This window comes from Cyphomyrmex costatus, unplaced genomic scaffold (genome assembly GCF_001594065.2).
Source record: "Cyphomyrmex costatus isolate MS0001 unplaced genomic scaffold, Ccosl1.0 scaffold685, whole genome shotgun sequence".
In the NCBI taxonomy this organism is placed as follows: Eukaryota; Metazoa; Arthropoda; class Insecta; order Hymenoptera; family Formicidae; genus Cyphomyrmex; species Cyphomyrmex costatus.
This window is the reverse complement of record NW_017280250.1, coordinates 681480-708196: the sequence shown is the minus strand read 5'-3', so window position 1 is coordinate 708196 and position 26717 is coordinate 681480. Positions and strand designations below refer to the sequence as shown.

The 26717-nt window shown below is 33.7% G+C and overlaps 1 protein-coding gene across 4 annotated transcripts in view; it reads left to right on the top strand.

The window, feature by feature from the left end:
• Positions 1-26717, top strand: part of LOC108780146 (uncharacterized) — a 197551-nt gene that overhangs the window by 128098 nt on the left and 42736 nt on the right. For all 4 annotated transcript variants that reach the window (XM_018547751.1, XM_018547753.1, XM_018547750.1 and 1 more), the window contains one exon: positions 25792-25870. In XM_018547751.1, coding sequence (XP_018403253.1) covers positions 25792-25870 — 79 coding nt within the window. The remainder of the gene's footprint in view (positions 1-25791; positions 25871-26717) is intronic.

Sequence of the window (26717 nt, the reverse complement as noted above, 5' to 3'; positions counted from 1 at the left end):
GTATCTTCAGTTCCTTTTTACTTCGAAAATCTTGGGATCGAAATTCCTGTCGTGCGAAAAGACGACCGGGAAATTAACGTCTAACTAAAAAGAAGTAAACAGCGGGTGTCTTGTAAAACTTGTACTTATTGTTAATCTTTGTGAGTTTTGTTAGTATCACTGTACATACATTTGTGTTTACATTGAAATCCAAAACGAAATGGGTAGTGGAAGCTACGCGGACATTCTAAAAAGGAAATTGAAATACTTTGCATTGTGTCTCAGTTTAGAGATCGGTATTCTTAATCGGGAATGCGTGCTTCGTTTAATGGCGTAGGATGCTCCATTTCCCCGGGATTTATCGCATCGTGATAAATCTTTTTTGTGTGTATTGATTTGTTAGAAAATTTAACCTTCTGTCTACAATTATATTTTTACTGCCTCCGTCGGCAATCTACACTGTTAGATTCAAATGTAAACCATCTTGAGTTAAAAAAAATAACGTTTTGTTTTTAATGTCCATTTGTATCAAAGTAGAAGTCAATCTATTTTTGTGATTAATTTTAAAGTAAACAATGTCCAATTAACACTTAATAAATATAATAAATTAAATTTTAGTTAAATTTAATACATTTCCTTGAGTTAAATTGTTTAACTTCATTATTTTAATTAAATTAACGGTATATTGAATAAGAGCATGGTCTGTTTAGAAATAATTAAAAATAACTCAAAAATTGAATATAATTTGACATTATAAATTTAATAGTGATGGTTTTTTTGTCCAATTCAAGTTTATTTTTACTGTTCCAGATTCTCTCAATAATGTAGAAAAATTCAGGATTACTTTTCAATATTTCTATTACATTTATCAAATAGATCATAAGATCAGTGAAATTTCACTGGTGTCAAAACGAATCTAGTTTATAGAAAGTTTATTGTAGCATTCTAAACTTGTACACATGTCGTCTCATTGTGTTGTATAAAATGTATTGTCGTAACGTAACACGTATTAGATAATGCGGAACGAGACAAGACATAACTATCATTCGCATAAAGCGTGGAACGTTAATAAATTTTTCCGCGCGGTGACACTTGAAAAAGAGAAACTCCGTGAAATATCTTCAATGTATCAGAGAAGAAATATACATTTTTATTCAAGCGTGCATTTCTATAGATCGTGTTGGATTTGTCGTAAAGTTTGAAAATGGATTCACCGCGAAGTCCATTACAAGATCACGGAACAAGAGGTATGTCATTACCCGTACAAAACTCAAACCGATAACTATCAGCTCGGTACATGGTTATTTGAAGAAGAAATTCATTGACTTTATAATACACTGAAAATATACATTTTACGCGTCATTAGAGTTGTCCCAAAGTCTAACGCGAGCATGAAATATGAAACATACTTATTTTAACTTGCGAAAAAGCCGTGCAAACTTTTTTTTACAAGGGTTTTAGGTTTTTTTTCAAGCCACTTTGGCGTAAGTACAAGCGTAGACAATATAGTCCTCTTTCCGCGAGTTTTGTTTTCGTGAAATTAGTTTCCCTCTCAGACTTGTCCAGTCTGCATAGAAAGGAAGGAAGTGTAGTTTCTCGTTTTAATAACTTATGCAATACGCATTGATTTCTTTCTCTTTTTTATTTCTTTATTTTTAACATATTTTGTTTATATTGTTTGTTTTTCTTTTGATATCTCTTGTGTGTATTTTCTTTTGGAGTAAAATCTCATTGCAAAAGAGTTCAAATATTGCCACTATTAAAAAAAAAAAGGCAAAATTGCAATCTTGAATAAGATCTGGCAGATTTTTTTGGAGTGAGATTACACACTTTGAAAATGAGATTTGCTCCAAAAAGGTGTAAGATTTCTTTCTTTAGGATCTCATTTCAAGAAGGGTTTAGGAGTGAGATTTGATTCCAAAAAATTTAGATATATGGTATAGCATATTTTTTCAATATAATATATGTATTCTATTATTATTAGCATACTTCCTTGTATAACTTTATGTTTATTTTTAGAGAGCTTATTCTAAAATACGTATTATTTCGTTCTCCCTCTCTCTCTCTTCCCCCCTCCTCTCCTCCCTTTATTTTTTTATCTCTTTTATTTGCAAAAGCAATGACAAACTGTGATAAGGAGCATGTCGGGACAACGCGAGAAAAAAATAATGACCGAACCGAGACATAGTAGAAATGGTTATTATCATATTAAATAGAAACGAAACGTTCAAACGTTCCACAGATCGTATATAGGTATAAAATACGTGAAACGAAACCAGGAAGATAAAAGTGACATACCTGTCATTTTAATGCGCCGAACAAACGCCGGCTACCGGTTGCTATCGCGAAAAAGTTGGCGAATTAATACGATTATATGTGCAAATAAAGAATGCATGGACGACATTGCTGAAAGCGTCGTTCGGAGCGCTCGGCTGCTCAGGAAATCAGTTTTCAAACCAACGGGACGGCCGAAGCGCGCCAAAGCGGAAGCGTGCAGAGCGCGCGCATAGGACGAATGCAATTATGCGCGATGCGAGGGGGGAGGAAACACGGGCGCGTTCGTGTTTATAATTTTCTTTGAGGCGGCAAATTCCATTCGCGTAGCTTCCGCTTTGAATGCGCCACGACGACGCATGCATTTAAACGAGGTAGTTAATCTTTATTCGGCGTTTTCGCGAACGGATTAAATCGGCTGAAAAGCCGCAAAAATGCCAGCCGGAAAAGAGTGAGTTGCATTTAGCATCTGAAGAAAACACAGTTCGCGATTGAACAGGCTAGGGGGAGGAGGGAAGATCGCGAAACACTCTTCTCGCGGGCGTTCCGCAAGCGGATTCCACGCGAACCGATTCACAAGTTGGCCCTTGGCTTAATTAATTAATTAGCGGAGTAAAAGCCGTGCTTTTAAGAAAAGAACGCGCGCACTTTTAAACCCGTGGAGGATTTCTTTGACCATTCGGCAATGTTTATTTAATAGCGAGTATGAATAGTAATTCAAATTAATGTAACTGCGTGAAAAATTTTAATTATAATCTCTCTTTTAAAACTTCCAGAATAATTATCGCGTACTGGTTGTAATTCAATTTAATTTAACTTAATCGCCTCGTAATGGTGCCGTAATGAAATTAAATGCAAATTGGCGAAGCTTCGCAGGAGGCTCTTTAATGAATTTATTTTATAAAACGTATTGAGGCTACATGTATACACATATATATATGTGTGTATATATATATATATCTCACATATATCCCAACCCTGTAATAAATTTGACAACATAAAACGATATTAATTGGGAGGATTGTTTGTCTAAAAAAAATATAAAGGAAAGAAAATTTTACGAAATTATATTAAAATACGTATAGGTATTAATATCTACGTATATTTCGATCATGAATATTTAGTTTAAAATGTAACTTATTCGTTGTCAAATTTAAGTCGTTTTATTACTAATAATTATATAAATCAATTATAGATATAAATTATCAGAGAAACGAACAGAACGATTTTACTGAAATATCTAAAAATTTAGCTAGATATAGGATTTGAAAATAATTTTGTTCGGGACTATTACGTAATAATTATAGAAATAATTACGTGAGAGTCTCAAGCATGATGAGCAATGAGGTAGAAAGTTTTAACATCCTAGTAATCAGTTCAAGCGTCCTGCATAATTATTTTAATGTTTCAACCAAATTATTTTCAGATCTCTCTGTATTTAGCTAATTTTTTAGTAGCTTCAATAAAACCATCCTTTTCGTATAAGTATTCATTATTTTATTCGACAGAATTTTGAAGTGCTCATTTATATATATATATATATATATATATATATATATACATATATTATATATATTAAAATAATAATAAATGTGCATTGAAAGAAATGTTTATTTGATCCGAAAGAAAATAAATATTTACTTTCGCAGATTTAATAAAAAATATGTTGATAAAAAATGATATGTAATATGAATACTTCTTGTCTTCAGAGAGATCGAGGATGGTTGTTGAATAATGATTTTTAAAGAAAAATAGATGTAAGATTTTGAAACTGTACACTTCACCCTACTTATATCTCTTAATTATTAAAAAATATATTACTTTTGAATCTATCATCATTCAAACAAGAGAGAGAGTTAATTATAACAATTTTAAATAAAGCTACGTAAATGTGACAATTAGCCCTGTATTTCGGAGAATTGATTGTCATGTGTTTTAGGGTTGGCAATAACATATGGTATTTTATATAGATAAAAAAACATACAAACGATACAATATCTAATCTCGGCTCATTTCTTTTAGTAAAACAGATGTATTCACAAACTTCATTACAAAAATAATTATATAGTAACTATAAAAACTATTTGTGACGTAACAATTTTTTACGATTACAGAGAAATTGCGATTAGCAATGCCAAAAACTAATAAAAAGAAAAAAAGCGAAGATAAAAAAAATTTATTCACTAATTTTATTTTTTTAAAACGTTATTGTAAGTAAATGTGCGCAACACTTTTGGTAAGTACAAGTCATTTTTCACAATTTAATATTATATCAGAGATAAAAAAAATAGTGAAAAAGAGAATACTTCGCTATATTCTAATTAAATTATTAGCTTTTTGACAATATCGATCCGTATAATAACCGGCCCTTAAATTAATAAAACTTATAGAAGAATGTGTGTTAATTCTGTTTATAAAATTTAATACTTATTTATCTTGCTTTAGTATTTAGATTGTCTACTTAATTACAATTATAAATGTTCAAGTTAACGCAAATTAATGAAATCCTCCGAAACACGTTCAGTAAATTCTTCTTCAGAATTTCGAGTATACATACTTCTTCTTCGCGCCTGAGTCAGTACGCGTCGTGAGTCGGAAAAAAGAGCCTAAAAAAATAGTAATTAACTAAATGGATTTTCAAGAAGTGTAGCAAATTGCGACGTGGCGAAAGTAACGTAACATTACTGGAGTGATTTCGAGAAGCCGAAGAAGTCATATTTCATGCAACTCGCCCCTGACACCCCCGACTGCATATCGATAGTCCATTCGACGATGTCTCGCGTGATTAGAAAACTTCGATTGCCAGATTACGCGAAGCGGCGAGATTTACGGAGTCTACCGGGTGGTCTTATTGATACCGACACGTCGGGAAACTTAAAGTATGTCCGTGTCAAGGTGCAGCCGCCGTTACCGTCATCGCTAACTTTCCCTGCTCTTGCCTTCCCTCGTTAAGTACGGGTGAGTTTCCCATCTGAATTGCCATTCGATTTGTATTTTCACCTCTTGACGTAACGATAGAGCCGATTTCAGAATTTTCAAGCGTGTCCTGTTTCCGGTATGCGATTGCTCTGTGGCACGGTTGCGGCGACGGCAGCGTACACGTACGACTTCTGTATTGAATTACACAGTACAGTGGAACCTCCATTAATCGAACTTCCATTATCCGAATATTCTATTATCTGAACGCTCTACCATTCGAGAATCTCCTATTATCCGAACAGAATATTTCCTTATTATTTCGCGCATTGTTTACTTTATCAAGATGAAACGTGTGCATCCTTATTTCGGAGCATTTGGAATGTTGAATAAAAGCCTGAGGTACAAAGATAATGCAATTTTACGCAGCTAAATATTATATATGAAATAGCTTGTGACTTAGCAGAAGTGAGAGATGCATAAACATATAAATAAACTATCAAATTCTACTGGTCTTCTCTCTAAAATAAATCAAATTCGTTGTCAGAAAGGACTAATTGGTCTATTATCCGAAAATTCGCTTATCTGCGAACATTTGTGTCTCCTATTAGTTGGGATGATGGGAATTCCATTGTGTATCGCGAATGTGTATATATACAATTGTAATTATAGTTTCGTGCGCAAATACTCGTTTGGTTTATAAGATAAATGTGCAAATATTTCTGCAGAAAGCACGAAAATAAATATGTGAAATTAATATTTTTCACAATTTTAAAGATATAATATTTTTCTTAATGCAAGAATAAGTAGTGGCATTAATACTTAAAATTAATTTGTAAAATTTTGCAAATAAAAAGTGAAACAATTATACTGTAAATAATACCTTTTTATCATTATTAATTTTATTAAAAAAGATATATAAACGTAAAATATTGTAAGATAAACAGATAATAAATATAAAATTTTCGCAAGAACTAAACAAATTTAGAAAATTTTTTAATAATTCATCAAAATATTAACATTAATCAAAGTCTAAAACTTTGTCTTTATACATATTATATTATATATTCAGAGAAAAATTATATTTACACTATAAACGATTTGGTGATAAAAAGTTTTTATTGTTGCCGACCATAATTTTTTGGACTTGTTTAATTTTTAAGACAAATTCTTCATATTTATATTGTTACAACATAATTTTATATATAAATTATCTCATAATTTAATGATTAATTTTTTGTTAAAGTGATAATTACATTCTACAAATATATATTCATTATATTGGAACTATGCTGTAATATAACAATAGAACAATTTGTGCTTTTAATAACAAATCGAACAAGAAATCATATTAAAATTCAATTATTATATTTTATCTTCCATATTATGAATTAAAAACAGATATAATAGTTTAAATTAAAATTGCAATCGATCGCAAATTTTACAGAACAGTCTTAACTCACTATTTCGGTGTTTAATAAACATTGTGAAGTAAAATCAAAAAGACGCCTTTTTTATATCAATTACTCGTTAATAATGAGAAATAATATGATAATCGAATAGATCTCAATGGTCATCATCGAAACCCCTAAAGTGCAACTCGTTGTGCAGTTTGCAACGCAACCACCGAAATGCGTTCCCAACAGAGCACTCGCTTCGACTACACATTTCACTTGAAAGTAATGTTCGCTTGCAATTTACCATTTGAGACAGTATTATGCAAATGTGTCCCGACGGTAGTTCTTATTTTTGATTTATTAGAAAAATGAGTTAAATATGAATATTTTTACAATACAAGAGCGCTGCTCATTTATAGATATGTATCATATATGTAATACATGCTCTGTATTCTCAAAATGTAATAAATCTATCGACTAAAAAAAAAATGGATTAACCAAAACTTGTAACAGGGTAAGATTACCAAAATTGCACCATTTTTCACATAAAAACTTATAACTTAGAAATTATGAAAAATTCCTTAAGTTTTTTACACCATAATAAACTACAATCTTTTTTCATTCTTACGTAATTTTTTCATAATGATTTTTACATTATTATAACGTTTTAAATAAATATTTTTTACGAGCCTATAAATAGTGCGATTTGTTTAAAAAATTTAAAAATTAAATTTTAAAATTAAAAAGTTTTTAAATTACATAAGGAAGGGAAAAGATTTATTTCAGTATACTGTTAAAAACTTAAATTCTTCATAATTTCTAAAACATGGTAATTTTAAACGGTTGAGAAACGTATGTGAACTAAAACATTTTGCAGGTTTATAATAAATATTTTTATAATATATAATAATAAATAGAATAAAAATATAAGAAATGTAAGAATGTTAGGCAACATGCGATTTAGAAGGACATATTATGATGTAAATTTAAGAGAATGTCGTGATTTCAAAAATTAAAACATTTTGTACAGTTTTATTTATTTCTTTAACCTACAAAACAAAAACGTGAAGAAAACTTGAATCCTGTTAATGTAATTCTAACAATATTTTAATCACAACAAATTATTATATTAAATATATTATTTAACATCTATACATTTTTTGTAATTTTGCAATGGAACGCGTCAAAAAATAGTATCACTATTACAATTTTTTATTTACATAATTAATATCACGAGTGTAATAGAACAGCGTTGGAGTATCATGTAGTTCTCAAATAATCCATAAGAAAAAATATATAAGCACAATAATTAAATTTTTAGGCGAGACAGTATAACTCAAGAGCCGGTGCTATTTTGACAACTTACGATACAAAATGACAGAATTGTTAACAACTTGTTAATTGCTGTGCATGTTTGTTTTATGCCATTTAAAATTATCGAAAAGTTAATTTCAGTAGAAGATAATTATAAGAAATTATATTTGTATGAATTCTATAATTACATAGATACAGTAAAAACGTAAAGAATTTCATAGAAATTTTATTTGTAACGAAAAATAAAAGAGAAGAAATTATCTGATGATAAGTTTATTTTTAAAATTATGTAAAATAAAGTTCAAGGATTTTGTTAACATACAAATACGTCATAAAGATCATGAAGATCGTGATGCATTTAGTTCTAAAAATGATATATGTATTTTCATCTTAGGTACTAAATATTTTTCTACCACGAGAAATGATTAATTGCAAACGTGGAGTCTCTTTATGTATAGTACTAAAAATACATATAATTATTAATAAATTTCACTCGTTTTTTGCAGTGCAAATTACAATAAATAATGGTCTATATTGAGCTAAATGGAGAGAGAGAGATTTAATATAGTTCTTAAATTTATAATATAAAGAAAAACATAAAGTGAAAAACTAAAATAAAAAACTCACAGGAACTCGCAGGTCCTTCTTCAGCGATTCTTGATGTTAGTGTTGTTGAATAGATACTGTTTTCTTATGATCCATGATGATGCGATACAGACACGCTGATATAATGATAATAGCAAAGATTGATTTTCCTATTCTCAATGCGAGTGTACTATCTAGAGTTAGATAATTAGTTGTCATCAATAAAGGTAGTCAATGAGATAAAATAAATTAAAAAGAATAATTAAGTTAAAGATAATATGTCAAGCTTAATGAAATTGAATTTAATAACTTACAAAGGCATGTGAGACATCATTATAAGTTCGTCCGATAGAGTTGAACGCAGATGTTACAATGATAAAACGCAAAAGTATAATAACGGAAAGTCTGAGCACTAAGGTTGACATTTATTTGTTTGTGTTAGACTCTGTTTTAATAAATAATAATAAAACTCGTCAAGATCGTCCGTGTCTTTTTGTGAGTTAATACTATTGTTTTGTTTTTTAATATGTAACATTTCTGAAATTCTTCTTTTATGATAGTTCGTTTCAGTATCTAGAATTGCACTTTATGTTCTCATTTATATTATAAATTTAAGAACTATATTAAATCCATTTATCTCGATATAGATCGTTATTTATTGTAATTTGCACATATAATTGTATTTGTGTCCACCTACAATCACTGAATATTATATGAAAATTGGTTTATTAAGATTCTTTGCATCAAATTTAGCGTTTGATAAAAATATTTAAGTTTTGAATATTCTTCTGCTATAGATAGAAACTATATACATATATGAAATGAGATCAATTTAACGATATCTTGCTAATATGAAATCATTAGATTAGATTCTTTAGTGAAATTGAATCCATGCGGTACTAAAAAAAAATCGACTTTTTGATTTGAATGTTTAAAAATATCATGGGTATCGGACATAATTCCATGGTAATCAGATTAATCATGCATGAGCAATATGAGCATGTATCTCAAACGTTATTTTTAAAATGAACAACGCGTTCTCTCTCTCTCTCTCTCTCTCTTTTATTTATTAGGATTTATTAGTGTCCAGTTTGCTATTTGTAATGAATGTGGGTTTTTCGCTTGGCTTGGCGTTGATTTTAAACGAGTATAGATATTTACGCAGTGCATACTTTCAAGCTTGCGACAAATAACCCGAGCACTTCCTCTTGCTTTCCCTCTCTCTGGAACACGACACTCACGGAGACAACCCAACCGAGTAACCCGCGCACTTGACTTACCTTTCCTACTGGCGACGCGTAAAACAGCCTTTACGACGAGCGCGTACAAACATCGTTCTCGCCCTCACGGTGGATAACGCCACGGCGGTTCGTCATTGTCCCTTAAAGGAGCCGCGTGCGCAGCTCGTTAAGGACAAAATTCTCCGGCTTATCACCGCCAGGGACGGGGGGAGGGGGGGAGGGAGTTTAACTAATTAACCGAGGAAAGGACAGGCCTCGCGGGTATTTCGCTGTAATTAGCGACGAAATGCACGCCCGTAATGACATTTGCGAGGGAACATCTAGCTTCTTTCCCTTTCCCTTACCCGAAAGTGTCTTCTTATGTAATTTTCAAAAGTCACGTCGCGGTCGTTCCTCTGCCTTTTCATTGTACAATAATCTTACTAAGAACGATGCGCACAATAACGATTCTGTATCGCGGAATTAAAGATCCTTATTGTAAAAAAAAAAGTTGCAGTTACATTTTTAAGATATTTTTTTAATTGATTTTTGAAAAATATACAAGTTTGCATTTGCCATGAATTTTATAAGTGTATGGAATTGTATATCTAAATAAATATATATCTTTTTATTTTACTTACAATTAGATATAGAAAGTTTAGTGAAATTTAGTTATAATCTTATTGCACTTTAAATAAGTTCATACGTAATGATTTTTATTCAGTGAGTTTTTACTTCTTTAATTATCTCAACGGATCATGTTTTCATCAGTATTAATGAAGTACAATGTTTAATTTTTTTCTGAGAAATAAAGGGGTGTGTCTTTAGAAGACCTCAGTACCGACTTTTCTTTCTTTTCTTCGATGTATCTCTCTCTCTCTCTCTCTCTCTCTCTCTCTCTATGTGTGTGTGTGCGTTTCTTATCTTAAGTGTCATTACTTCTTTGTAATTATCTTCATAATTGATTGGTATCAAAGTATGTTCAGTAATTATAGCTTAACAAATTGATTCATAATATTAAGAATATTGAAAAGTACTCTTACTCATCCTCAATCAATGAAATTTTTGGTTTAAATTCGGAGAGACATAAGATTTTGATTTATTTTGAATATTAAGAATGTTTATAAAATATTATCTCATAAAAGATAAGTATTGTATCTTTATTGTCGGTGTATCGTTAACTGTAAAATAAATAGTTGTATTTAAAATTTTTCATTTTTATAGTGTAACAAAAGTTTAATTAAGCAATACTTACAGTCTTATTTACAATCATAATTATGTAAGTGTTTATCTGTATACTGTCAATTTTATTCAACTTCAATTGTTTCCCTCTTTACGATTATAAACTGCAGAACTTTTTAATGATCTGGATATTGGGCTCAATACTGGGTGATAGCTTTTTTTCGCAAAGTCATTCCCGCGCTGTACGAACAAAATCTCATTTCCGTCCATCAATTCTACTACGACTTTTATAATTTTCACCATTTTAATCTCTTCGGCATCCCGAACATTTGACACTGCATGATCAAAGGATTTCGCTAAAAATGAAGCCCTCGACGTTGTTTATGCTCGTCGATAATTTCCGGCGACGCGCGACTGCGTAAATTGCGCGCATGCATGAGCCGTGAGTTCACGCAATTCAGGCAAAATGTTATATTTGTCGTTAAAGCGTTAATACGCGTATATAAGCGCGATGCGACGCAGCGCAAGCATTACGCTGGCAAATGCACCATTGATCAGAGCGCGATCGATACTGAAACTCGATATTATCGTGCGATTTAATTGTGCCGCCGCGTAATTATCTCGACGACAACAATAACAATAACAGCAGGGGCGTGAAAAGTTTAGCAATTTGCACGTCGTCCACGAGTGATAATGCAGAAAGCTAGCCCGAAGCGATACATATTCGAGAGTGCCGTGTTTCTCGATAATCTTGATATTATTTTTTTTCACGACGAACGATGTAGGACTATATTTTTTCAAGAAGAAGCACGTCCATTCTAGTCAAACTTGACGGAGCAATCTACAGCTTAGATTTCAATTTCACAATTATTATTCGGAAAATTGAGCACGTAAGATTGACGTGAAAATGGAAAAAAATAATTTCTATACCAAACTACATTTTCTCAAACAGAATTGAAGATTTCCTTATTTGTACTTTAATAACAGTTGTTAAATCACGCTAGACAGTTTATGTTGAAAAGTAATTAAAAGCTACCAGGATTTAATTCTCCGTCTGCAATATTTTTAGTATTTTTACTCTCTCCGCGTCTGGCTCAAGTTTTTTTTTACTGTTCTAGGCTTTCAAAAAATGTGGAAAAATTTGAAGTTACTTTTCAACATCTTTACCAAATAATTTTTTAACAAAATATTTTAGAAGGACGAACCGGACTCCACTCTTTTTTATTTTGGAAAAGTTTCAGAGTTTTCGCTTGTGCTAAAAAAGATTGCAGAACGAGCATTAAATTGATGTACAAGATATGAACTCTCTTCGCACTCCTATGTCGAGTGTGACTCGACATCAATTTTATTCACAGGAGTTCCTATGTCGATTCACACTCGACATTTTTAAATTGCCAATTTAAATATGTATTATATTTAAAAAAAAATTTGGAGTGCGAAGGATTAACTTTTGAATAATATTAATTAATGAAATATATAGAAATGTTATTCTACATTTTTTTTCGATTTACTCGCATAAATTGCTTTATAAGTATCCGAGCAATACTCCAAATACGTTTTGATATACACTGCAACATATTTTATCGTAGAATGTCAGACACGTCCCAACGCCTAGATAGTTGCGGATAGTCCGATGGGAGGATCTACGAAGGATCTACAAATGGGGTCACCGAGAAGTTCAAGTGTTACGTTAGAAATTTGTGAGGCGGGCCGGGGACTATGCGACGATAATTTTTCGAGCGTGGATCACACGAGGGAGTACGAAATCAAAGGGTAGTAACTCACGACGATTCACAGAATAAGTCAAGAAACGAGGCGAATCCGTAATGAAGCCGCAGAGGAAGAAAGGGGGGAAGGATATGCATTATTCACGCGCGGGCCCAAAGTGTTTGTATTTTAAAGTGACGCGCGCGTACATTAATATTGTATAACGCGAAAGTAGCTCGATGCATCGCGCAAAGTCGATTCGAATTCCGAACTTTGCCGTAGCATCGATATTATTCCTTGCTTACTAATGCGACTCGCCTAGGGAACCCTGTCGGATAATACAAAGTGATGGAAAATTAAATAACAAACTTCTTAGTCTAGCGACACATTTTAAACTTCTTATCCTTTTATTCTGTAGAAGTTCTCGACCTAATTTCGTGCTGATAACCGTTTCGATTTAAAAGACCTGTACGATTGGCGTCGCGAAAATTTACGCCGTTGGCAACATGATTGCTTCTAGCGAAACAACATCGAGTTTCATGACAAGTTGAGGATGAAAGAGCAAGTGAACCTGCAAAGCGCAGACTAACCTTGTTACACTGATAAAAGAAAAAAAAAACTTTTTTTGAGAATGCGTGACGTCATATAATAAAATTCGTAGTTCTTTGACTTTAAAATATTATCGCTAATAGTGTGATAGAATATTATTATCAGTATCTATGTAAATTTAATTCACCTACAAAAAAGTTATTATAATAAATCACTCTTAATGAGCACACATTTTTCATACATTTAGCACCTTTTAAAAATAGAATATTTATAATTTAAACTTTTATAAACGTAAATTACCTAATTATTATAACAAACAAATAATGTCTCCTAAAACAAATAGGTATATAAATATGATATGATCTTTTTATAACTAAGTCAATAAAAAACAATCGCAGTAGTGCACAAATTTAGTTAAGTGTACGAATATAGTTACAGAATAGGTTTTTAAATATATGTATATAATAATTATATAATTGTAAAATAACGTTTTGATTTATATTTGGGCCATTTTCAAGATTAGATAGAATTATGACTAATTTCTTTAGACATGGAAATTGTGTGAAGAAATTAGATTTGATTTACCTGATCTTACTAAAAATAGCTCAAACCCTGGCGAAAATAATATGTTTATTAAAAGTTTATAAGAAGCTTGCTTAAATGTTGAGTAGATGTTTCATTTGAGTTTTAAAGTATTAATGAGTTGTTTATGAAATGGCAATTTAAACATGGAATTGTTCATGATTACGTTTTAAAAAATTACGCTTTGAAAATAGTGCTCCAAAATATCAATAAAACTCTTCATAAACAATATAACCATTGATAAAACGCCATCTAAACAGGTATAAACACAATGTCTCACTAAAAATTTTTGCTAGGGAATGTGAGCTTAATTGCCATTGTTATATTCATTAATTTAAAAAGTCATTAATTTAAAAAGGAAGGAAGAATAAGCATACTATGAAATTCAATCTTGATATGATACGGAGTATGTGATCTAATTTCTCCTCAAAATAATTCTAATAAAATATTAAAATAATTCCTCAAAATAATTCTAATAAAATATAATAGCATAAAATTGTTTAAAAATTAATAAATCATTTATAATGTATCTGTTAATACTGACCATTAGAGAGAGTCAAACTGATACATAACAAACAAAATATTTAAATAATATACTATAAATTACCTGCTTGAAATGTTAAAACAATTGGATTAAGAAGATAAGTCAAGAACGAGCAAAAATAAGATCGCAAGCATTAATTTATAACATCAGATTCATCATAAGAATTATTGGTATACAAACAATATCTAATACATAGAACGTTTCGACTTTTTCAATTCAGTCCTCTTCAGTCATTTAAAAATCATAAATAGAAAATGATGACAAATAATTTCAAATAATAATTGAATTTTAGAAAAAATTTTAAAAGCCTATCTTATTTTCAGTATTTAAAATAGTAGATTGAACCTCCACTATAAGCATATCTTAGCACTCACTTTAATAAAATTTATATAGCAATAATATTCTAGGGCTATAAACTGTATTTCTCTCTCCACGTTTTTATATAACTTCATGTTCAGCATCTTATAGCGAACTTGGAAGGGAATCTGGGAACGTGTCGTTTAACGATGTCCGATAAGAATTAACTATCGTGAACTCGAGCTGAATATCGGCAAGTTTCGGTCGAACGGGCATTCTCCGTGCGGAAGCGGACTTAATATTTAAAAATAGCGCGCAATTTAGCGGAAGCGTGCCGACGCGGCTCGATTGGCCCACCGAGATTTCGGTAGGGCCAAGCGATCGGAAGGCAACCACAGTGCAGATACGTGATTGGCTGATTGGCTAGCCGATTTCTAAGTCCGGGCACGCCACGCAACGCGACTCTAACTCAACAACGAGAACGCTCGCCTCCTGACTGGAATTTTTTCCATGTAATTACGTACGCTCGCCCGCCCCCCATGGACCACCCAACTAAATTCTAACCCTATCGATTCGACCCACCGACGACCCCGAATATTTTTTACGTTGTATCGTAGAGTTCACTGCGAAGTAGACGTGCGGAATATATATTATCTGTTTTTTGAAATTTTTGAAGTTCGAACTATGGATCCGGAAATACTTGTCACTTCGTTTTTTAATTCGATAGAAAGCTATCGATATTGAATGATATAGTATTGCTATCGATATGTTTTAGTTGGACTTTGTATATATGATATATGCATACATATTATGTTATTGTATAAAAAATTATAGTAGCGTGTAATATATTAAAAGCACTTATTGGTTTTTAATTAATAAATTACATCACATGCTATCGATATTTTCCGAGAGAACATGAGATAATTAATTAAGAATGTATTTTTTCTAAACGAAGAGAATGAGGGTTGGTCTATAGACAGCGCATAGAATGTACATAATATATAGCGATTACCTTCCTTCCCCTAATATATAAAGTTTTCAGAGATCAATCATTCAGAAAATAAGATACGTCGGTTCTAATTACATGGAATTCTCATTAATGAAAATCACGATGAATACTTACCGACATTAAAGTCCTCTATTCTTGCGATTTTTTTTTGTCATGAGCATGCTGTTGTACAGTAATTAAATCGCTTAAATGTCTCCCGATTTATATTCGGTTTTACCGTGTCGCATGTTCTATGTCACCTATGTCAGATAGTAACAAGAGCATAAGGTCGCGGGATACGACCTTCGCGATTGTCGGGTCACCAGAGGTTGGTGGGCCCAGCGGCACGCGTGTAAATTCGTGGATCGCCCTGCGTGCAGCAGCCTGGTTGCCCTGGAATGCAAGGGGCGGTGGCGGCCGAGGGGGCAGGAGGTGCGGAGGTGGCTACAAATTGCAACCATTACTCTTGCAGCCGCGCACCGCTCCCCCGATCCTCCGCTTCGCGGCATCGCGGCCGCGCGGGTCGCGCGCTCCTCGTTGCGAACGGCGGCGTCCGACTATTGTGTATGAAATGATTATGGTGGCGCGGTATGAGGTCGCGGGGTCGCGCGAAGCCGTACGTCACTTAGATTGGCCCGTTGGCAGTTACAAAAGGCGGCGAGGCGCGCGCGCGGACGACGCGATTATGCGCTGCGACGACGGCGTCGATGTCGGAAGCTGGGGGGACGCGTTCTCTTTCGCAGGACAACGTCCCGCGACGGCTGTCGTCGGGAGATCGTTTGAATTTATGACCGCGCTCGCGTTTTCGCGTTACTCTTTGCCGAAGTAGGATTAGATAGAGCGGCATCTGCCGCATGCAACAATGGAAAACGCCGTGCACGATTTTCAACGTTATCGTGAAGTTGACGGCGAATTTCGTTGCTTTCTTTATATTGTACAGGACGATCATGTCAATGAAATATTGCACTCTCCTTCCGTATATTCGTAGGTAACGTATGACCGTACCGCACGCGCATCGAGTAAAATCTTTTTGTCTTTGTATTGCAGCAGTTAAATAATTAAATATAGGAATGGAGATTAAAACTCCTAAGGGATTTATTTTTTAAACAAATACACATATATTGATTCACATTCAATATATACGATTATATCTTTTTTATACAGCTATTTGTTTTTCTTATACCGATTGGATGTTAATACATATTAATAATTGTATCTATAGTTTTATATTAATAAACTGAATTTATTTGATAGATGAAAAACGGATTTTTCATAAAAGTCATATTATTTAAATCAAGACTAAATAATGAGATATGTATGTATCATTAGATATTGTTATATGTAAGTTAGTCAAAATAAAATTAAATCCAACAAAAGCATACCAATGTCTAAATAGTGACAATACGATTCTTCCTGCGGTAAATTTTAACTTCAAGATGAAATAAAAAATGTCAGCTCAGTTCTTTTCTGATCCTTTTGCATAAAATTATTCTTTTCAGTAATTTACTTAACACGTCATGAAATTTGAACTCAAATGAAGAGAAGTAAAATATTTTCGAACCACACTAAACGTTTTTAAAAGGGGAAGTTAAATCTGAAAATTTCTTGATTCTGTAATTCCGGAATTCAGTGATTTTTTTTATATTTAAACTTTTTCTACAATTAGTTATCATTTAATGCCTCTTTTATTTTTATACACGTAGAACAACGATCAAAAATATAAGGTTTAATTTCAATCACTCGGGATTTTTTCATGAATAATTAATTATTCATAGAAGGATATTTTTTTGCGTAAAATATGCAATTACATCTTTTTTACGTATATTTATTTATTTTTCTTTTATCGACCGGACATTAGTATAATACTAATAATCTTTTTATATATATATATATTTTTTATTAGAACTTTCATCATTATAATAATGAAAGTTCTAATCAGCTAATATAAAGACGCATAACTATGATGGGGAAATTAAATCACTATAATTATATGCAAAAAAGATGCACGACATATCGCACACGGTACAAATGTTATAATTAGCACGCCATCCCTTACGCAGTGCAACGCCATTGAGAGCGGCCGGCGCATTCAAGCCCGCCGTATTGAACGCCAGCCACATTTCGAGTCGGTATTTCAACAGAAATGCGGAGTCCTTTTACATTGCATCGCACCGTCCGGTCAATCCGTCTGCGGACGTCGTGACGCCCCCTTTTGCCTTCATCCCCGAAAAAGGAAGGGACGTACGGCTGAAGGCTCGCACAAAGCCGGGCTTGCTTAATAAGTGCCTACCCCTTTTTCGCGTTTCAGAGCTCGCCCTTCTCTACCGCACAAGGTAAACAAAAGAACTTCTGCCGACAAAGGGCCCACCAAGATTAGCCCCCGCGGGCCCTTTCGCGGCAACCAGCGCGAATTCGCGAATTCCTTTTTTCGGCCGCGGGATTAGCGGGATTAAAAGAGAGCTGGCTAACGCCACCGCCGACGCTGTTATTTATCAGTTCTTTCATTAGGATGCGGAGAAGTTGTCGGCCACGTTATTGTCGGAATGTCAATTATCTTGACTATGTATTACTTTAATTACTATGCAGTAAACGCGGAACACAGCTCTACACGTTGATATGCTTTGAAAATCTTCATCTAGAACTCAAAGAGATGATGGGAAAATTACTCGACTAACTCGTGATCATAAAAAGAGAAAAATAGAACAGTAAAATGTAACGAAACATTGTTCAATGGATAAGAAATATATAAAACGGATATTTTCTATGAGAGGAGCTAGAACATATTACGGCAGAAACGTTATGAAGAGACGGAGAGAAATGAAATGTTGGTAAGATGGAAAGTAATCGTAAAAAGTTGAGAAAGGGAAATACGGAAGGTATAAACGGTAAAGAATGAAAAAAATGATAATGCTCACAGGAAAAATACGTCAGGTCTGCGGTGGTCTAATGATGGATACACGTTAAGAAGAAACAAGGGAAAAAAAAAGCGATTTTTATTGTACATTTCCTGGGACGCGTATTTGGAAATAACACTCGACGTTGAGAATTATCTACATGAAACTGAAATACGTCGGAAAAATTACTCCTCACGATAATTCCATTAACCCTCTTGAGGAAAGGTTAAACAGAATAAAGGAGGAGTAAAATATTTGCCGGATAATTTATGCGATGGCCTCAAAGTCGACCGCGACAAACGATCCATCCGTTAGAGAGGCCCGGGAAGACACCCGGTAGTGCCGCTTGTTTCGCTCTACGGCCAAGCAAGTTTTAACTGCGGCTATAAATAACGTGGCGCAATTAAAGGGCCCGACCCCGGCAAAGAGTGTAGCGAAACGATGGAAATGATGTCGTGTCGTGGGCTAATAGCGTAATGCGTGCATGTCGAGTCTAGCTGGGCCGAGTCGAGGCGGGCGAGTCGCACTGGCTGGTACGAAACTCACCCGGCCGCGCTTTTAACGGTCGAACTTGTAACCGCGCGTGTACACGGTGATAACTTCCGCCATCCTGCGTTCTGTGAGCGCGGTATACGAGGATCAGCCGCGCCGACTCACCTCAAACTGTCGACCGTTTTTTACTTTACTTAATTGGCTTCATATACCTATGGAATACCTGGGAGGCATCAGCTTCGCTCTCCTTTCTTTTATCCAAGACTTGAAAGTGAAGAAGAAAATCAATACGGTTTGTGTTTAAAAAGATATTCTCTTTCTAATTCATTAATAATTTATAAATAAAAAACCTCTATCGCAAATTAATCTCGACTTAATTGCTCCAATGACTGACTGTGATAAATTTCTGTTTTTAATTTTATAATTGCAAGAGAATGTTGCAGAGGTATTTTGTTGAGGGAATTGTAGAGATTTACAATACGTATAACGATCATGTGCTGTAAAATTCATTAATTTAAAGAATTTGATAAAAATGGATTATTGTTTAAAAGTGTATATTATATAGTAAATGACTAAAAGTATATTATTCATTGAATTACAAAAAATTGTTAATGTGTATTTGCATCTTATGAGTCATCTAACTAAATATAATGATTGTTTCGTTGCGCAAGTCAGAGAAATATTATTAGGTTATGTTAAGAAGTAATACAGATTAATAAGTGAAGATTAGATATTGTTACGCGGTTAGGTATTTTGCGAGATTTATCGGCCTCATATATAAATTCCATAATAAAATTATCGCTTCGATACGATTGGATATCGAAATATGCCCGGTCAAGCCCACGTGCAACATTAATTACTCGATCTGCAAGATCATAAATAAATTGATGAATTAACAATTTGGCATCCCTTGTGATTAACGGCTCGCGGTTATAAAATTAATAGGCCATATTATCAGCGATTTTCACAGTCTATCAATTATTCTTGACATTACTAAATAATAAAATAATTGTTGTCACAATAATCTACCGAATTAATAAATTAATTTATTCGGTGATTAATTTAGTATAAAATTTAGTATAAAATGTAATATTTTTCTTACAAATACCTGAGTAGTAAATGAATTTTCATCAGTTCCAACAATCTTTAAACGTGCATATGAATATTTTAATTTATTGTTCTCCTGCGCACTTGAGTGGTTAATTATCGTAATTTTATGAATTAAATAAGGGATTATCTTTCTTTATGTTCAATGCAAATTATATTAAAAGTACAGTTACGATATAAATTATTATGGTATAAAATTTATACATTGAGAAAAAATTATTTATTTATCTAAATTAATTGTTTAATGAACTAAATTAATTTGATTGTGTTTATTTCTTTTGTTAAAGAATGTATGTATTTAAGTCATACATAATATACTTGATTTAAATATATATATATACTCTTCACACATATTACAAAAAATAAAGAAGATCTAAACTAATTTAGTCAATTGAACAATTGTTTTTCGTTGTGTATTATTATATGAATAATCCGAATTCCACACACTACACAATATTGAAATATATTTGCACTTAATTTTATACATATATGCACCACCAATTTTAATATACACTTAATTTGTAATACTTGTATACATTTCATTTTTTCACATGTAGAAACTGAAACAGTAGAGTAATGAGATATTAATTTGAAAATAGTAGAAAGATTATAATAGAATTCCAATTAATAATAAGTTTCCCAATTTTTCCTCAGGCAAATACCGCGCGATATATTCTGTGATGCACTTTTAAATTATTTTCCCCTGATTAATGTCGAGGATGTCATTACTTACTGTAAACTTTAAATTTTCAATATCACATTCTCTGCAGCATTATTTCACAAATTGCAGACCTGAAGCAAAATTTGCTAAATTAAATATTTGAAGTAAAATAAAAATAAAAATGATATAATTTATGCAAATTATTCTGGAATCTAAACTAAAATCTAAATTAATTATAAAAATAAAAATATGAGTCAATGTGTTGATAATAGTCTATAATAATTATGTACAGAGATAATAATAAATGACAAGCATTTCAGAGCACTAATTTGTATCCTCTTTACTGTTACGTAAAAAGCTTTATAAAATAATTATAATTATTGAGCATTATAATACAATGAAAAAGTACAATCGAAACGCTTATAATTAATAGAACACGAAGATGTGTCACATGTTTAAAGTCCATATAAAAGTCTAGATATAAAATCATCATCGTCAATAGTAGGTATTCAGCAGAGTACATATTTCGCAATATATTGTCATATTAAAACTAAAATGTACTAAATAAAGCGATAAAATATCTTAGTTCAGTTAGCAACTGTTTATAAAAAACTTACATTAAAATGAAATTCCTAGAGTTGCCCGATCAGAGCATGTGCGGTAAAACGTTTTTTATAGGATATTACTTACTAATGAGAAAACATCAAAACAAGAGCACATATTATTATAACTACTAAAATAAGCTATAGAACATAAAGTGATTAAGGTTTCGAGAAAAAGTTGATATATAATGGATCCCGTATTATTCGATAACAATTATTTATTCATTTGAATCGCTAACACATAGAAAATGTTAATATACTTATATTGACATTTTCGTTGAATCTAAATTTGTCATATAGGACGATAAGATTTATTGAAGATTGCTAAAATATCTTATTACAAATTATATGTAATTAATATACAATTAGTTCCTTTTGCTAACTAAAAATATAAATTTTTGGAATAAATGTTCTTAGATTATATATATGCAGTATATATATATATTCTCATTAAATTGTTCGATTGTACGTGTCTACAATCAAAAATAAACTGAAATCCGATTGTAGTCAGAAAAAAATCTACTTCAAATCAATGGGAAAATTTGTAGAATAATCCACTGAACGGATTACATTGTTAGTAAGTGCATTAACGCTACGGATCGTCAGTACGAACGCGCACGCGAAAACATCGCGAAAAATCCGCGATCGGCGAGGCGACGTCCGCCGTGACGTCGCGACGCTGTCGGCGACGAAACGTCACGGACAATGCTCGTTTTATTACGAAGTTCGGCGACGGAGAAACGGCCGATTATTATTCGCCTCGCGTTGTCATATTCCATTAGCGTCGCTGCCTGTTACAGACTCCGCTCAGCTTCGCTCGCGCTCGTGCTCGCTCTCGCTCTCGCATTCGCTGTCGCTCGCTCAACCGCCAGGCGGTTAGTTCGAGGAACAATTCACAACGCGATATAGGAATCACCCTTCAACCGCGTGCTGGAGATGACATCGATACTCGACTTCCTCTCTCTTTCTCTCCTTCTCTTCCGTTCTCTCGTAGTGTCTCTCTCTCTCTCTCTCTCGTTCCCAGTGTCACTGCTCTCTCCCATCCCCTCTCTCTTTCTCTCGCGCGTGTTACTGCATCCGCGTACACCCGCGTATCGACTAAACTTCGCGGCGACGCCGACGCCCGCAACGATTAGCTGCGTCGCGGTGGCGAATGTCGGGAGTTTCGTTCCGCCGCGCTGCATTTAACCCCTTGACGCCCGGATTTTCTCTTCCGCTGTGCGTACAAGTGGATTACCAATAAATCAATCCGCATGGGCTTTTCGATCCGCGGGAAATCAAATCGAGAAAAACAATTAGCGAAAACGATTGCCGCGTTTGCCGATCGCCTGCATCGATCGGCAAACGCGACGAGCGATTGCACACAGCTTCATTGCATTATAAACCGAGGAAGCGAGTTCACACTTCATTCACGCGAATAAGCGCTTGAATCTATTGATTTTGTTATACGCTTACTCTCGTTCTTAGACGCAATCACTTGAATAACTACCATTGAATACTGTTGAAAAAAGTAATAATTCGTGCGTTATAATTCAATAAAGTAAATTGTATTTAAATCTTTTTTATATTTAATACGACGATTGGACTTTGCAGTGGAGTTTATTTATAGGTAATTTAGTATAAAAACTACTTGATGATTCAAATATGGAAATTAGAAGGGACTCTGTCTGCTGCACACTAGAATTTCGTGCGGACACTGCATACATAATTGATTGTTTGAATTTTGGATATTGCTGATGGCTTGGATTGAACCGAAACGTCTCATCGTCTTGTTAAATGATGTAAGAAGTTTATTAAATTATAGCGCACAAATTACCGCGCAGGAGTTTTACTCTCACTTGCCTTTATTAAAAATTTACCGTTCAAAAAACTCTCGAATGGATATAAACTTGGAAAGTACTGTGTGAAAATATCGTGAATTACCGTATCTCGATAAAATTGTTAAAAAATAGAGAAATCATTATTGTATCGCACAGACATCTGTGTTTATGGATTTTTATTTGTCTGAATTTCATTTATTAGAGCATTCTACTAGTAATCGGCCATTTATCGTTTTATATTTCGCTTTTTCATTTCAATCCAACTTTATAGTTTTCAAAGACAATAAATGAGGATGCTTTATAAAATAAATCTCAGTGTTTGCGTAAAACCGAAGATCGACTTTGCTTTAGCTTTTCAAGCAATCTTACCCAGCATCTTCAATGGCTCCGTGAAATACTCTCACCTCCTCTTTCTCTAATAAATCAGACCCTCCTTCTCCACCTCCTCAAAGTGCAACAAACATCTACCAAATCATCAATTTTCGGACGGCCTCATGAAATGCTCGCGGACCGACGTGTAAACAATTTGCGCAAGTAGCCGCGATAATGGAGGAGCAGAAGGATAAGGGGGATGAGGCTAAGGTACAGGGCGGTGGCGCTGAGAGAGGGGGTGTTTGGTTAGCTCACACAAAGGACGAAGCGCACCGCTGCGCACACAACGGAATCAGCCCGCTACTCTAACAAGGAACATCCACAAACCACCCCTCTGCGAGGAGCTGGAATGGCGAAGGGATAGTGGTAGGGACTTGCTACAGGACTCAACGGTTTGCGGAACGTCCGGAAGTTAGCGACACGGATACGAGCAAACGTCTTGCAGAAACGGGCATGATGGAAAATGTTTTCAGGATGAAATGATTTGTGACGAGAAAGGAAGGGTGTGTGTTCCTGAATTTATGATTATGTTACAATTTTTATCCAAAATTATATTATTATGCTAAAATTTTATCTACATGGAAATTGCAAATTTCAATTTCAATTTCAATAAAATTCGAAAGAAATGTATTAATTGCGCGCGACTATATTTTAGTTCACTTTAATATTTTAATTTTTAATTCTAGTTAACTTAAGAGATGATAGAAAATTAAGCTTGTACAATCTTTTTCCTTTGTATATATATGCTTCTTTACTTAATATTGATTTATTTGAACAATTCCGTAATTTTCCTGTTATCTGTTCAATTTTCACTTTTTCACTTTTACCATTTCACCACAGAATCAAACTACTTCCTCGAATTGGCGAGAGCCGTTTCTTCTTTTATATTAGTTTTTCTTCGCTCTATCGCTTTTTCCGCTTTCCTGTCTTTCTTCCTTTTTTTTTTAACGTCTTTTCCTTTACCTCCTCCCTCTTGACACTTCCTTCCTTATCGGTTTTGCCGTGCCATCTTCTTGCCTCCGGCAGGTATCACTATCCCCGTTTTTTGGCGCATGTTATTTCTTCCTATCTCTCTCTCTCTCTCTCTCTCTCTCTCTCTCTCTCTCTCTCTCTCTCTTGATATCTCTAAACACCCTCGATTTCAGAAGAGTACAACGTATCATTGTATACGTGAGTTTCCTTAATGTTTATTACGCGTTCGTCTAAGTCGCGTCGATCGTTGCGCGCGGTAGTAACTTATTTTAATTCTCTATTTTTCTTGCACAATTGCGTTTGTCACAGCATGATATGCTTGCAGCGCGCAGCTCTTAATGACAGTTCGTGATTTATGATTTGCGTATCTGTCATGCTGTTGACGCCCGGAAAATTATCACTTACGTACGCGATCGTAAGCTGCTACAGCGCAGAACAGCGCGCGGATCAATATCGTTGCACACCTGTTGCACGACTTTTGAATCACTCTGTACGATGAATACGGCGGCCGTCTCAGTTACCATCGCGACGAAAACAAGAAGAATGTGAAATCCTTGTCGCTTGATCGTCCGCCGCGCGACGTCGCAGCGCATTCATTATCAATCTCGCTACGGGCCGGCTCAAAGGCAGCGAAATTAATAACTGTTTGCGGAAACGCTGAGCGGAAACTTTGCGCTTCGCCATAGCCGTCTTCGTTTTATTAATCCGCGTAAGCCGCAAACGGCCTGCGAAGCGGTGCAGCGCAACAATGAGAATGCACTTTACGCTTAGATTGTGGTACAAGTCGTGCATGTCTGCGATACTCGCAGTCGCATTTCTTATTATAGAACTTGTTCATTTTGCAAACGTAAACATCGATATGTCTGGGTGAACCATGAATTTTTTACACAATGTTGTTAGAAATGGCGCGACAAAGTTTCATTTTTAAAGTAAAATCTATTTACTATTTTTTCCATATGGTCCATATATAAAATCAACATTTACTTCATATTTTATTAATCAAATTTAACATAAACTTAAAACAGACTTGAGTTTCATATGTCTCATTAAATTATTATATTGACAGATTTCAGTATACAATCATTGCAATTTAGCATCTAATAAAGATTATATTTTTATAGTATAATTCGTTAAATATAATAATAAAAGAAAGAGAATTAAGTAATATAGAACTAGACAGAGGACGAGAGAAAGATACTTAGTTCATTAATTACTTAATTTTTATCTTATAATTTTTAAATTCTTTACTTTCTTATACAATTAATTAATCGTGACTTTTTTTCTATTTTACTTTTGTGTTCATGTTTTTATTAATCAAGAAATCGTTGTGTTTTCAGATGTGAATATGGTAGCCGAGCCAAAGCCTCACCAAACTGGACGCAAGCGACAGAACGTATCCAAAACTGGCAATGACTGGTAAGTTACAAGTTTTTACATTTTTGTATAAAGATTTCTTCTATAAAATAACGTCCTTTCATCTATTACATATTCTGTTACATATTGAAAGAATATCTTTACATATCTTTACGTATATTGCCTGAAAATATCATTTCTGTAGGAAATTGAGCTTTTTTAAGCACTGATACGCCATAAATTCATTATATAGGTATATACATGACGTTGTATGTAACGCCTAGCACTATGAAGCTATCTCACGTATTTGTACGAATTTGCAGACAATCTACTCAAAGTAGATCACGGTGTTCTTTGGCACGTAGTTGCACCATCTTATCTTATCTACTCGATTTTTCCCAGCGCAGCGCGTATAAATCTTCCAGTGAGAGGAGTTTCATTCAAAGGACCGCTTTATCCCAGCCTTAAGGTGCCGACGAACCCTAAACTCGATGTATAAACCCGCAAGCGCCGAGAACGTATTTTACGCGCGGTACGTGACCGTGAATTCACGAGCGGTCGCATGTTTGCGGAAGTTAACTTGCGCGAGATACATACACGGAATAAAAAGACCTGTAATTGCATCGTATTGCACACGTAGAGGTTCCTTGTGCTTTGATGGGCAATTTTAAGAGTCACGTGTTGCGATTCTATATGATAATAATAATATAACAGTAAACTAATATTGATCATCGAGTAAAATTGAAAGTTATAATGTTTTTATAAAATTATATCATGTACACAAAAAATATATATCGTACTTTAGGCACGAATTATTAGGAAAAAGATGTGTTTTAATGTATCAAAGAAATTATTTCTGAATACAGTTCTCTCTCTCTCTCTCTCTCTCTCTCTCTCTCTCTCTCTCTCT